The 14650-nt window shown below is 46.2% G+C and overlaps 1 protein-coding gene across 4 annotated transcripts in view; it reads left to right on the top strand.

Moving 5' to 3' along the window:
* The window catches only part of LOC138201866 (low-density lipoprotein receptor-related protein 1-like), a 101506-nt gene that overhangs the window by 52085 nt on the left and 34771 nt on the right, over positions 1 to 14650 (top strand). For 2 of the 4 annotated variants that reach the window (XM_069155404.1, XM_069155385.1), the window contains exons 15-31: positions 264 to 453; positions 584 to 709; positions 2012 to 2152; positions 2575 to 2700; positions 3017 to 3133; positions 3242 to 3322; positions 4205 to 4372; positions 5413 to 5595; positions 5688 to 5885; positions 6764 to 7009; positions 7848 to 8045; positions 9823 to 10027; positions 10165 to 10329; positions 10440 to 10684; positions 11207 to 11338; positions 12183 to 12410; positions 13644 to 13818. In XM_069155404.1, the coding sequence (XP_069011505.1) occupies positions 264 to 453; positions 584 to 709; positions 2012 to 2152; positions 2575 to 2700; positions 3017 to 3133; positions 3242 to 3322; positions 4205 to 4372; positions 5413 to 5595; positions 5688 to 5885; positions 6764 to 7009; positions 7848 to 8045; positions 9823 to 10027; positions 10165 to 10329; positions 10440 to 10684; positions 11207 to 11338; positions 12183 to 12410; positions 13644 to 13818 (2924 nt within the window). Of the gene's footprint in view, positions 1 to 263; positions 457 to 583; positions 710 to 2011; positions 2153 to 2574; positions 2701 to 3016; positions 3134 to 3241; positions 3323 to 4204; positions 4373 to 5412; positions 5596 to 5687; positions 5886 to 6763; positions 7010 to 7847; positions 8046 to 9822; positions 10028 to 10164; positions 10330 to 10439; positions 10685 to 11206; positions 11339 to 12182; positions 12411 to 13643; positions 13819 to 14650 lie in introns of all 4 variants that reach the window. The other 2 variants (XM_069155394.1, XM_069155377.1) reach the window with 1 other exon arrangement.

Below are 14650 nucleotides of genomic sequence, written 5' to 3'. Positions count from 1 at the left end.
TGGGGCTGATTTTAACATTCAGGATTTATAATCCCTAAAATGGAATGTTTTGGTTGAATGAATGAAATCTAAATATTAACATACACAGCCAGTTGATTTATGACCTGCATTTTTGGTGCTGCTGCACACTCACATATTTTAGCGCCGCTATACACTAGCCAGATTCAGTAATAGAGTTGTAATTAGGCCTACAGATGACTGTGTACGGTACGTAGCCTCTTAGAAAAACTCACTTCACCACCTTGTTGCCTTTTTTTCACCAGACGGTGTATGAAGGTCAGGAACTGAACCACGCCTTCGGCCTGTGCCACTATAAACACTTCTTGTTCTGGAACGAGTACCGTAGTGGCAGCATTTACAAGCTGGACACCACCACCGGCACCGCCACGCTGCTGCGCAACGAGCGGCCTCCCATCTTTGAAATCCGAATGTACGACGCTCAGCAGCAGCAAGGTAGCGGTGAAAACGTCACACGTAGCATCCCTCACGTTAAAGACACGCAGGAGGCCCAAACCGCTGCTCATTTCTGTTTTGTATCGACGACAACTGAAGTCGCAGCTCATTAATGTGCGTTGGTCTGCAGGCTCGAATGCGTGTCGCGTGTACAACGGCGGCTGCAGCAGCCTGTGTCTGGCCATACCGGAGGGGAGGCAGTGTGCCTGTGCAGAAGACCAAATACTGGACCCGGCTGACAACACCAGCTGCAAAGGTAGATACACACATGAAGGATCGGTGCGTGTTTGTTTGTGGGTCTGCAGTAACTCCCCTCCATTAGGTTGTATTTCCATGTTGGACAAGATGAGTCAAGCAGTGTGACTGTGACTGTGACTGTGTGTGTTGTTGGAACTGTTTGCCCTGAAATATTTGAACAAACGCAGACACTCGAGAGGCGGCTACAAAAACAGCTGCACAAACTGGGCACAAAAAACTGCCCAAAATACAGCCTTTGTGAAAATATTCAAGGTGATCTTGTTATTCTACCTTCCCCGAAGTTAGTGAACAAAAATCAAAGATTACAATTTTTGTTAAGGTCGTTATTGAAGTACTATCTATTATACGAGTCTCCTCCTGTATGTACAGTATCATGGTTTTAAAATGTGCCCTTCTTTGAGGCCTTATATCTAATTATTTATAAAAGTAATTTCACCATAACATTGATCAGAAGGAGTGAATTTGGAGAAAGACACTGACTATAAAAAAAAAGTGGACTTCGCTTCTGGGTCTGAAAAATGAGGCCGATGTGAAAGTGCCTTAAACTGCAATACCACCGCGTGCCACCAGAGGTCGGGTCCAAAAAACCTCCGTCTCCGTAGACGCCCATTCAACTTCTCATCAAATACACACAAGTTCTTATCCTTCTAATTTATTAGAAAATAAGACTCAAAAAGACGTGTGTTTGGAGGCGTGTGCGTTTGATTGACAGGCCTGTGGTGCAGTCAGGTTTCCGCCATTGGTGGGCGGGATGTAATGTTGTCAGGTAACCCCCCCCCCCAACCCCCCCTCCAGCCCCACCCTCACCCACCCTGCAGCTTTTCCAAATATAGTCACTTCTGTCTCCAAACTGCTCCAAACAAGCAAGATGGCGGCGGCCAAAATCCGAACTTGAGGCTTCATAACAGCCGTTCACAAAACCAACCGGTGACATTGTTGCTTGAAATGACTTCATAATGACTTGTGGAAAAATCTTACTGACTTTGTATTTCGTGAGAAAACTTGTCACTTTTTAAATGAGAGTCTAATGGTTTCAGAGGCTTTCTGAAGCCAGCCCCTTGTGGCCGTCCGTGGTAATGTACTTTGAGTCCCTTTGACGACGGCTTCACTTTTCATACCCAGAGACGACATCCGTTTTTATTTACTACAGTTTTGACTGGCGGATTTCAAGCGTATATCTATAATCCATTGTCCTTCTGTTGCAACGTTTTATAATTCAAAGCTGTAGCCTGCTTCTGTTTACATCCTTCGTGACCTTATTTTTCCACGTTCTCTTTATTCCCTTTCTTCTCCTTTGCAGCCAACCCCTCCTACGTGCCCCCCCCTCAGTGCCAGCCCGGGGAGTTCGCTTGCAAGAACAACCGCTGCATCCAGGAGCGATGGAAGTGCGACGGAGACAACGACTGTCTGGACAACAGCGACGAGGCTCCCGAGCTGTGCCGTGAGTTTCTGCACGTCACGTCCACCGCGCTCTCCAGACAGCCGCCGAGTCGGATGACCGTCGGCTGTCTGGATCCGACGGTCCGCTGATGCCAGAATGAAATCAGAGCGGATACGTGGGTGCCCGAGATGTGTGCGTGTTTGCGCAAGGGGGAATGTAGCAATGTCTGTGGATCTGGAAAAGCTCTCTGTCTGTCTGTCTGTCTGTTTGTCTGTCTGTGGTCAAAGTGCAGACATGTTTCCCTTCCAGACAAAACAAAACCCGGTCCAAAGCAGCTAGAATATCTGCACTCTCTCTCGCTCGCTCATTTGCACCTCACCCGTCTCCTCTCTTTCACCTTTCCATTTCCCATCTCCACACGCGGCTTCTCGTTTTTCCTCCGTTTCCGTCTCGCCCTACAATGCCTCCTTTCTTCTCTCCAGACCAGCACACTTGCCCCACGGACAGATTTAAGTGCAAGAACAACCGCTGCATCCCTCTGCGCTGGCTCTGCGACGGGGACAACGACTGCGGCAACGACGAGGACGAATCCAACACCACCTGTTCAGGTACGCCGACACACCCCGAAGGCTGATGGGTTGTTTTTGTGTGTGTTGTCCGTACGTACGTCACATTCTTGTAAACACAATATTTCAAGAACAAATTAGGAGAATTTGGTCAAACTTGGCAAAAACATTCCCTTGATACCAGAGATGAACTGATTCGATTTTGGAGGTCAAAGGTCACTGTGAGTTCAATATATAGATGTGGGTTTGGACACATATAAACTACATCTTAAGTGTTAAGCGGAGGCTTAAAACAGCGAGGCAGTAATTGTAGTTTGTTGTTGTCACGTGACATGAACTCTGCCATGATGTCTTTCAGCCCGTACCTGTCCGCCCAATCAGTACTCGTGCGCCAGCGGACGCTGCATCCCGATCTCCTGGACGTGTGACCTGGACGACGACTGTGGCGACCGCTCGGATGAACCTGCTTCCTGCGGTTTGTCAACTTAATCTCACGCTATGTCTGTTTGTGCAGGTCGTTTTGACATGTGAGTTATAAGTGGGTATAATCAGCAGTTTGTCTAAAGTGTGTCTCTGTCCACAGCCTACCCCACCTGCTTCCCCCTCACTCAGTTCACCTGCAACAACGGGCGCTGCATCAACATTAACTGGCGCTGCGATAATGGTCAGTGTCTTTTTTTAATTTGTTTTATTCTCTTCTTCTTTAATGTGTCGGTGTGCAGTGGCGACTCCTCTCTGTCTCCTCCTTGTTGTGCATGTTTGGCCACCAACCGTTTATTGTCATACGCTCTTAATTTTTGTCATCTTTTGTGCGTTTGTGTGTGTGTGCATTTGTTTTTGTTGTCCCGTGTTGTGCTGGTCGCCCACTCTGCTGTCTTCCGTTGGTTCTGTCTTTCAGAAAAGGATTGTGGGGACGGCTCTGATGAGTTGAATTGTCCAAACCTGACCGGTTAGTGCATAGATCAACATGCACCAGAACAGCCGTGATGCTAGCCGAGCTGCAGGACTCAGAAACAGTCAGGGCTGCTTTTCTGCTGATTGAACAAGGCCACAAGCTGAGGCCAAAAACACTGCTGCCGTATCTTTAGTGCGCTGCACACATATGTGAAGCTAAATAAGAGTCGGTAATATCCTAAAAATCCAGGTTAAACGATAAAGTCATAGTTTGACTCCAGAATAAATGATTACAATGCAGTTAAATAGTAAAAAAGTACTGAAAGTTACACGTTAGGTTGCCGTTCTACTTTAGTGTGCATTTAGAAGTGCTCAGGATGCTCTGCTGCAAGCTTAATGTATCAGCGCTGGGTACATTCCCTCATGGTGCATGGTCTGATCTATGCAGTCTCTGTGAATATTTTAACTCACATCTCTCACATTCTTCATTTGTATTGATTTGCTTTCACCATCAATGTGTTAAATGTTAAAAAAAAAAAAACAACAACACATGACTTACTGCACATTGATATGTATCAGCTCCCTGTGTGTTAGTGGGCGCCTCGTGACGTGAGCGAGCGCCTGTTGTTGCGTGACGACATTTGTTTTTCAGATAACGACTGCGGGGACAACAGTGACGAGGCGGGCTGCAGCCACTCGTGCTCCAGCGCTCAGTTCAAGTGTAACAGCGGCCGCTGCATCCCAGATTACTGGACCTGTGACGGAGATAACGACTGTGGCGACTACAGCGACGAGACGCACGCAAACTGCACCAATCAGAGTGAGTGTCTCACGCTGCTGATGTGGTGGGAAACTCCCAAGGAAACTCTTTACTGCAGCAGAATATTTACGTCCAATTTGCCAAATGTCTTTGTGCAGTTGTGTTTTCAGCTCACTCGGTGCACTGCTGGTTTCTCCTCAGTGGTTCATGCAGCACCTACACTTACACACGGATGCCATAGTCTCTAATTAAGACAACAGCAGTAGTTTTAGTGTCTCTGAAACCGAACACACTACCTGGAATGGTTTTATAATGCACTAAAACGAGAAAAGACCTCATTTTTATAATAGTTATCCGTGATTCGATCCACCTCGATGTGCAGAATCTGAACTAGTATAAAAATACAAATATTGCTGCAGCTGATGGGACTGATTGCAGTTACTCTCCTGATCCCAACCGGTTTCCCTCGTCATGACAACGAGCCAGCACACGATGCACTAAATACTTCTGTCTTGATTTAAAGAAATATGCAGCCAATAACTTTTTTTTTGCAAGTTAAAAGTTGAAGCTTAAACACTAAAGAGCACTACTCATAAACAACCTTTCTCTTCTTAACAGTGTTTACGGAACACAACTGTGACAGGTGGTCGTTATTATCATGGGGAGGTTGTTGCATCTCTGCTTCACTCTGTCATGTATTGCCTGAAGGTCACTCAGTATTTAAACCATTGAGAGTTTTTACAGTTTGTATGAGGTCCTGTGTCCCCGAATGGGTACAGTAATAACTGTTTTTAAATATGAGCTCATTACATACAGTAGAAATACCTTCTTATGATTATAGATTCGTAGTTGAGCCTCACAGGGAAAGAGTCAGCTGGTGTTTGACTAAAACAACGACCTTCTTGACTCTCTTCTGTCTCTCTTGTTGCTGAGACTTGTTGCCATCCGTATTTCCATCCGACAGCTCATTAGGTTTTTGTTTTCGGTCTTCCGATGTTGCACATCGTCTGTGCTCAAGGCTGCGTGTCCTGATATGATTGATGCAAGAGATGACTCACAGCGATGTCACTCTTTTTAAAGATGTCTTGTTATTCCCGCAGCCACTCGTCCCCCCGGAGGCTGTCACACGGACGAGTTTCAGTGTCGGATGGATGGCCTGTGCATCCCGCTGCGCTGGCGCTGCGACGGGGACACCGACTGCATGGACATGAGCGACGAGAAGAACTGCGAGGGCGTCACGCACATGTGCGATCCAGCTGTCAAGTTTGGCTGCCGAAACTCCGGTGAGGAGACGGAACTCAGAAATATGTCGCTGTGAAGACGCGGAGCCGTTCGGAGTATTTACTTTGAGTGTAACCCCGCCGTCTGTCCGCAGCGCGCTGTATCAGCAAAGCCTGGGTTTGTGACGGTGACAGTGACTGCGAGGACAACTCGGATGAGGACAACTGTGAGGCGCTGGTGTGCAAGCTCTCTCACCATGTGTGTGCCAACGACTCCACCATCTGCCTGCCTGCAGAGAAACTTTGCGACGGCACCGACGACTGCCCAGATGGCTCTGATGAGAAACTCTGTGGTAAGAAACAACAGCCTGCGTTTCAGGACAGGGAACGCAAGACAGCAAGTAAAACACGACATCTTAAAGCAGGACGTAGCGACACTGGTCCAACAAGTAATGGCCACGCATCATACTCGTGTCTTCTGGAGCGGTCATTGACGCTCTGTTTCTCCTGTTTTTGTCACCGCAGACAACTTGGACACCTCGAAAACGACAAAATAAAACATAAACTTGCAAACGTACAACCCCGTTTCCCCAAAAGCTGGGATGCTGTGTAAAATGTCAATAAAAACTAATGCAATGATTTACAAATCACAAAAAAAATATTAGATTACAGATAGACCAAAGACAACATATCAAATGTTGAAACTGAGAAATCGTATTGTTTAATGAAAAATATCTGCTCAATTAGAATTTGATGGCAGGATCACGTCTCAAAAAGGTTTTAGATTCTTTTTGGAAATCAAGGGTGCTGCACCCGCCAGGCTAAAGGGGAGAGGGACCATCCAGTTTAGTTAAAAAGACAGCATCCGTGACGGTATGACGGTGCATTAGTGTTGTACGTCCTCCTTTGCATCCGTGCCAGCAATTACCCACAATGCCACAGTCATGCTCTTTAAGTTAACTTTGGTCATGTGACCTGTTACTTCACGTTACATCACACCCTTACATTAAGAATTACGACCTTTTCTAAATCAACCATTTAAACTTTGCATATTTTTGTCACATTTTGCCTATTTAACATGTTATTTATTACCTTTTTAACGACTGTACAAACAAAGAATTAATAACTCAACACACGTCTTACTGGAACATGTATCTTTGACAGAAACGCTGGGCTTCAGTGCTTTATTCTTTAACCCGCGTGTCAGTCGTCTGATTTTCTTTTGTCACAGACTTGTGTTCACTGGACAACGGCGACTGCAGCCACAACTGCACGGTGACCCCTGGCGAGGGCGTGATCTGCTCCTGTCCCCTGGGCATGGAGCTGGGCTCCGACAACAAGACCTGTCAGATCCAGAGCTTCTGCGCCAAACACCTGAAGTGCAGTCAGCGCTGCGAGCAGGACAAGTTCAGTGTGAAATGCTCGTGTTACGAGGGTTGGGAACTGGAGCCCGACATGGAGAACTGCAAGAGCACGGGTGAGGAACCGAGGAAACGGTACACAGCGGGAGGGAACAGGGAAGAGAGCGAAGAATTTGAACATTTAATTGATGATACCTGTACAGCTAGCCATGAAAGTGACCCCAACTCGAGTTGTCAGGGTTCAGGACAGCAGGATGAAGAAGTGCAGTGCGGTTTTGGGATAAAAGTAAAGGAGAGGCGGCCCAAGCAGGAAGCTGTGCGGCTGGGAAAGACGCATTATGCCAAAATGTGATTCTCTCTGGAACGATAAAAGAGCATCGGAGACAGAAAAAAAAGGAAGAGATTAGAAGCTTTTGATGTAAGTGTGTGACGGGGTTCAGACCTTAGCAGTGATTTCAAGATGTCATTGTTATTTTATGAAAAGAAAGCATCTGAAATATCAAACTGAAAGCGAGAAATGCTTCTTTTTAAAGTCACCGAAAGGGCGAGTTGTGAAAAACATACATTTTAAATCAGCTTTGAGTTTTATCATCCCCATAAAGAATATAGTTATCTCCCCGCAGCAACTAGCCAGTGAAGAAACATTCATTCATGAGGCTGCTCCTCGCTGCCACCGGGATGCTGTCACTCATCCTGCTGCCTGTCTGGCTGCCTGTTAGCTCCAGATAACTCCTGTCTTATTTACACTGCGTTTTAATTACCCGGGATTAGAGCCACTTTCAACACAGCCGCTCTGTTATTGGACAAGTCGCACGCTGCAGAGGAACACGGCTGCAGTGTTCTGCAGAGCCGTTCTGCAGTGGTTTGAGCAACAGTCAATAGTGACCAGGCAAAAGTTTTAACCCTTCATCATCCGGTTTTTAAAGATGGATCTTTTCCTCTTCATTTCTACAGATCCTTTCAAGCCTTTTATTATTTTCTCAAACCGCCACGAGATCCGCCGCATTGACCTGAACAAGGGGGAGTTCAGCGTGTTGGTGCCCGGCCTCAGAAACACCATCGCCCTGGACTTCCATCTCAGCCAGAGCGCCCTCTACTGGACGGACGTGGTGGAGGACAAGATCTACCGCGGGAAGCTGTCAGAGAACGGAGGTGAGCACCTTCGACACGTTTGATTTATGTGTTGACAATACAGGAACCACCAGATTTCTTATTGCAGCTTTCAGCCACGTGACATGGCGTTCAGCGGTGTGGTGACAATTACATTTCCATCAGTGAACATTAGGAAAATAACGCAACAGTTTACGGTGGTGGATTTCTGTTGTAGTGTTGAGAGGAGGGTGACCAGATCGCAATGGGCCGAAGGTGGTTTATCGGATTAAAAGGACTTTAATGAGTCCAACAGTTTGAATTAGTTCAGTCCCGGTAACCACGTCTGTTGATCGAAATTTTGTTGTGTTTAAAATGAAAAGGAACTGATTCTGTGTGTTTACATCGGTGTGTTACACACACTGGCAGCATCATAAAGGCCAGACCAGTCAGTCATGAACTGCAACATGGCCTCATCATCACAGCAGGAGTAATAATGAGGAAATCACGTGTACAAGTCTGCGCAGAAGTCGTGTAGCATGTCTGTGTATTGTTGCTTGACTTGTGCTGTGTTTACTTTTCCTCTTTCAAGACAGGATAATGAGAAAGCTGCAATAATTTGATCTGACCCTCTGATTAAAGACCAAATGGAAGATGAGAGGGTTTAAAAGAAGCAGGAAAATGTGTCTGTTGCGTCCCGCAGGCTAACAAACAGACCTATTCTGTAATTTTAGCATCACAACCCCCCCCTCTCGCCTCCGCTGAGCCAACGCTGTATTTATTGATGTTTGTATTTATTGTACTGACATGTGTTTTCTCCCCAACACAACGTCTCACCATTTCATTAAAGGAATTAAAATTTGTGATGCAGTGTTAGCTCTGAATCTAAATAGCTCGATTACATTTACATAATTTGTAAATGCTAAAGCCAAGAGGATCAGCGCTTCGGGTTGCAGTAGAATCGGAAATATTGTCATCAGCAAATCCCAAGCCTTTAACTGCACGTATTAAAATACTGTGTGAATTAATTAAGAAAGTCAAGCACCCCAAAGGAATGTTTATTCTGTTGAGTAAAAAGACGAATAAGATTAGATCCAACTTTAAAGAGTTTAGAACATTTTGCCCAACATGATAACATGGTTGGATGGTTGGATGCTTTGATGGATGGAGGGATGGTTGGATGGTTTGATTGATGGATGGATGGATGGATGGAGGGTTTGATTGATGGATGGATGGATGGTTTGATTGATGGATGGAGGGTTTGATGGATGGATGGAGGGTTTGATTGATGGATAGATGGATGGATGGTTTGATTGATGGATGGATGGTTTGATGGATGGACGTAGGGTTTGATGGATGGATGGATGGTTTGATTGATGGATAGATGGATGGATGGTTTGATTGATGGATGGATGGTTTGATGGATGGACGTAGGGTTTGATGGATGGATGGTTAGATGGTTTGATTGATGGATGGATGGTTTGATTGATGGATGGATGGATGGAGGGTTTGATGGATGGATGGTTAGATGGTTTGATTGATGGATGGAGGGTTTGATGGATGGATGGATGGTTTGATTGATCGATGTATGGATGGTTTGATGGATGGATGCTTTGATGGATGCTTTGATTGATGGATGGTTTGATGGTTTGATTGATGGATGGATGCTTTGATGGATGGATGGATGGATGCTTTGATTGATTGATGGATGGATGGTTTGATTGATGGATGGACAGATAGAAAGAAAGACAAATAAATTCAAGTCACGTTGGTTAGTTTAATAAACAGACAAAAGGTTTTGACCATCTATCTTTTCTGTCTCTGTCGTCTGTTCCTGAAGCTCTAACCAGCTTCGATGTGGTGATCCAGTACGGGCTGGCGACCCCTGAGGGCCTGGCAGTGGACTGGATAGCAGGAAACATCTACTGGGTGGAAAGCAACCTGGATCAGATAGAGGTGGCCAAGTTGGACGGCACCATGAGGACCACGCTCCTGGCTGGGGAGGTGGAGCACCCTCGAGCGATTGCGCTGGACCCTCGCGATGGGTAACGACAAAACACACTTACTACCAGTTACAGTGGTATTTAGAGGCGCGATGTTTGGGTATAGTAACTCTGGGTCTAGCTTTATGCACTGAGCCTGTTGTACCCCGCTGATTGGACCGCCCGTCCGTGTCCTGCAGGATCCTTTTCTGGACAGACTGGGATGCCAGTTTGCCGAGGATTGAAGCTGCATCCATGAGCGGACAAGGCAGGAAGACCATCCATAAGGAAACTGGCAATGGCGGCTGGCCAAATGGACTCACTGTGGATTATCTGGAGCGGCGCATCCTTTGGATCGATGCCAGGTCATACAGAGGGCGAAGACACTAACACGCTCACACAAACACCTCTTCATCCTCATGTAGTATCTTAGAATAACGCGCAGAAATGTAACTGAAAATGGTGCTTCACGCAGGTCGGATGCCATTTATTCTGCCAAGTATGACGGTTCTGGACTGATTGAGGTTCTGAGGGGCCACGAGTACCTGTCCCACCCGTTCGCCGTCACCATGTATGGAGGAGAGGTGTACTGGACGGACTGGAGGACCAACACGCTGGCCAAGGCGAACAAGTGGACGGGGAGCAACGTCACGGTGGTTCAGAGAACCAACACGCAGCCTTTCGACCTGCAGGTGTACCATCCATCCAGACAGCCGCAAGGTGAGACAGACATGCACAAACACACACTGACCCGACCCCAACGTCCACCTTAAAGCTTGAACCCTCACGGACCTAACTGATGTCGCAGCTGCTGTGTTTGAGTGGCCTGAAATGGTAAAAAAATAGGCAAAATGGGACACTCCTTTGTGACATCACACAAAAAAACACCACACCTTCAGGAAAAAAAAAAGCATTATAACTTAATAAATAAAAATATGTATTTGTCTATTTCATGTTTATATATTTTAGCAAATTACCAGGAAAGGCCGTAACATGAGTAAAACCAACACAGACGTTTGACTTAAAATACAAAAACGGAAATAACGCCAGCCGCTGTCACTTACAGACATCAATTATCCAAGTCCACGGACTCAATGATTTGACAGTGGGACCCAGAGTGTGGACATTGGGATTGGACAGCTGTCAAGATACATATTAATTTGGACAAAAACCTAGACGTATTACATGAGACATATATATGTACACTTTATGAATCATTTTTCCACATGCACCCCTCTGTAGCTCCGAACCCATGTGCTGCTAAAGATGGGAAGGAACCCTGCTCTCATCTATGTCTCATCAACTACAATCAGACGTTCTCGTGCGCTTGTCCTCACCTCATGAAGCTCGGCCCCGACAAATGCACCTGCTACGGTAAGCCTGAACACACACACGCACACGCGCACGCACACACACACACACACACACACACACACACACACACACACACACACACACACACACACACACACACACACACACACACAGCTACATGCTTGTCGACTCCCCGTCCAACTCGCAGGCCATTTTCCCTCCTTTCTTGTCTCAGCAAAACTGCTGTCGAACGCCACAGTGTAATCCCTGTCTATTTACATTTTTATCATGTGTGTGTGAGTGATGATTAAACAATCCAGACTGTTTTTTGGGGGTTTTTTTTTTACTTGGCGGTGCTCTTGCTGACAGTTTTGGAGCGTATTAAAGTGTCTGTGAAAAGTGAGAGTGAGCCTGTTTGTTCAGGGAGTGAGTTTAGTATTCAGGGCAGCGCTTTCTATTATCTCCAGGGGTAATGGGATGGAGAGCCCCATTCTGTCCGACGCAGCCCTCTCCACATCCACCTCCCTGTCTGGTCTGGCCAACACGGCCTGCCGCTGTCATCCCCTCTCCCTTCCTCTCTCCCCCGTTTTTCTTCCCCTGTCTATCATTCAAGCACCGCACAATTAAATGATAGTTGAGTGTTGAAACCGATGCAGTAGTAACGTATCTGCACTGATTGAATTGGCTCTCGCTGTCACGGCTGTGCTATTGAGTCAGCCAGCCAGACACAATCATTAAAGTCAAAGATGCAATTGGATTAAGTGTTTGTTCAAGTGGCAGGAAATAACACGCAGGTGCAGTCAGCTGTGCTGCGACCGTCCCTCCACAGCTCAGGGCATCACCGCGTCTACTCATGCATTGGACTTCTGACGTGAAGCTGCGTTTAACTCCTCCTCCCCCGCAGAGTCTCGTCAGTTTCTGCTGTACGCACGGCAGATTGAGATCCGAGGAGTGGACATCGACAACCCGTACTACAACTACATCATCTCCTTCACCGTGCCGGACATCGACAACGTGACGGTGGTGGACTACGACGCTCGGGAGCACCGGATCTACTGGTCGGACGTCCGCACGCAGACCATCAAGAGAGCGTTCATCAACGGCACTGGAGTGGAGACGGTGGTCTCTGCTGGTACGGAGGAGGCAACACAAAAACATCTGACCTGTTATGAAAAGGCTCGATGCTTTAAAAGGAAGCAGGCTGATTTAACACTCAGAATTGTATTCATAAATTACAATAAAAATCTAAATAATGTTTCTTGCTCCAAGAAGACACTTTAACAACAAAGACAAAGAAGCTCAGTTATGATTTATTTCTTGTGATTATCCCACAAAGTAATCTATTGTCCAGTAAATGGACAATTTACCATTTATCTGTTAGCCCCATTCCTCAAAGATTTATAGAAGCAAAAATAATAAAGTTCTAACTATACTGTGTTGTAATAAAACCTTTTATTTTGCGCTGGTTTAGTTTGCCAAGTCAAACACTGTAATTGCCATCACCTCCCTTAAACAGCAATTATCAAGTTGTCGATTAACATCTGCAACTATTGCTGCGTTCAAATGTTGTCGTATTTACCGTGTACACGAGGAGAGTCCATATGAACGGCGCCCTCTTGTGGCATTAACGATGTTGGAACTCAATTTGTTTTCTATGAGCCTCCAGTTCACAAGTTGTGACATGTTTGCTGACGTTTACAGAAATTTTAGTTGGATGTTCTGCTGATATATTGTAATTTTAGTCATGTAGAGTTTGTCTTCATAACTTACATAATAGCCTACATCTGAGGAAAATGTTGATCTTTCCTTCTGTGCCTTTGTATTTCCTGCATTACGTTGTAACTACGTTAGCCTCTGTGGCTTCTAGACGTCGTCCACCTTGTTGTTGCCTAGCAACAGTTTTTTTTTTTTTTACCTCTTTAACCACTTGAGCGCCAAGCATACAGTGCACATGGCTTCCCATGATGTAACCACGAAGTCACAACTTCCATTTGAATGCAACATACGCCCGGCAGGACTGTCAGTCTTTATGCTCGGGGGCTCCACGCAGCGAAACTCATCTGCTGCAAATATTAAGAACAGTTAACAAGGTGGCATTAATAGGTAGCAACAGATGATAAAATCTGTCGTCGATTCAGCCGACAATATCCATGCTTGTAGGCTACAAACAACAAATCTGCCAGTGATCATTTCAAACGGAGGCTTTGACAGGCGAAGGAACAGTAACGACCCTGAGGGGCTGAGTGAAGACGCTCCCTCCTTCGCTGCGATGTCTTGATCAGACAGTGATGCCAACAGCTGTCTGTGAGTCTTTGATTCTGAAACCAGAGGGTTGATGAATTAATCGCTGTGTGTCTCTCGTCAGATCTCCCCAACACTCACGGCCTGGCGGTGGACTGGGTGTCCAGGAACCTGTTCTGGACCAGTTACGATGCCAACAAGAAGCAGATTAACGTCGCCAGACTTGATGGCTCCTTCAAAAACGCTGTCATCCAGGGTCTGGACAAACCGCACTGTCTGGTGCTGCATCCAATCCTGGGGTGGGTCACACACACACACACACACACACACACACACACACACACACACACACACACACACACACACACACACACACACACACACACACACACACACACACAATATAGCTGTCAGAAGCTCTCTCCTGAACCTGCAACACACACACACACACACACACACACACACACACACACACACACACACACACACACACACACACACACAGAAACACACCACCACAGGACGTCTGGCTGTCAGCTTCTCCTCTGTATGCTGTCAGAGTCTCTGGCTACAGATCGTTTCTGACCTCTGAGTGATTTGTCACTCGGGAGGAGGTTCCACTTTTTTCTCCGTCCTCTCTCGCTCTTTCTTTGTTTTGAAAAGTCTCCATCTTCAGATAGAATATCTCTGAATTATTTACAGTCTGTGTCTCTGTTGCTTTCTGTCCCTATTTCTGTTTCTGCTCACTTTCTTCTCTCTGTTTATCTTACAATCTGTCCCATCCTGCCTTCCCGCTTCGCACATTTTTCCCTCCTGCTCAGCTGCAAACATAATCTGGCCTCAGTCTCTCCACAGAGCACAGATTCACCATCTGAATTCATATATTCAGCTTTGTTTTGCAGGAGTTTGTGTGCTTTTGAGTATTTGAGGTCACCGAATGAAGGATATCTTCTTTAGAAAAACGTCTCTGCCTTCTTTTTTTCTTGCCCTCCCTCCTCTCCTTGAAAGACTCGGCCTACGTCAGCTGAGGAATGTTTCCGATCTGAGCATTGTTGGCGCGAGGGGAAAATGAGAAGCAGATGCTGGTTGCATATGCCGGGCTTGTCTCCTTTTTCTGGCGTATAAACACAC

The sequence above is a fragment of the Embiotoca jacksoni genome, unplaced genomic scaffold (genome assembly GCF_022577435.1).
Source record: "Embiotoca jacksoni isolate LCO1_2020_lvr unplaced genomic scaffold, fEmbJac1.0.p SCAF_1, whole genome shotgun sequence".
Classification (NCBI taxonomy): Eukaryota; Metazoa; Chordata; class Actinopteri; family Embiotocidae; genus Embiotoca; species Embiotoca jacksoni.
This window is presented reverse-complemented; position numbering and strand designations above follow the sequence as displayed.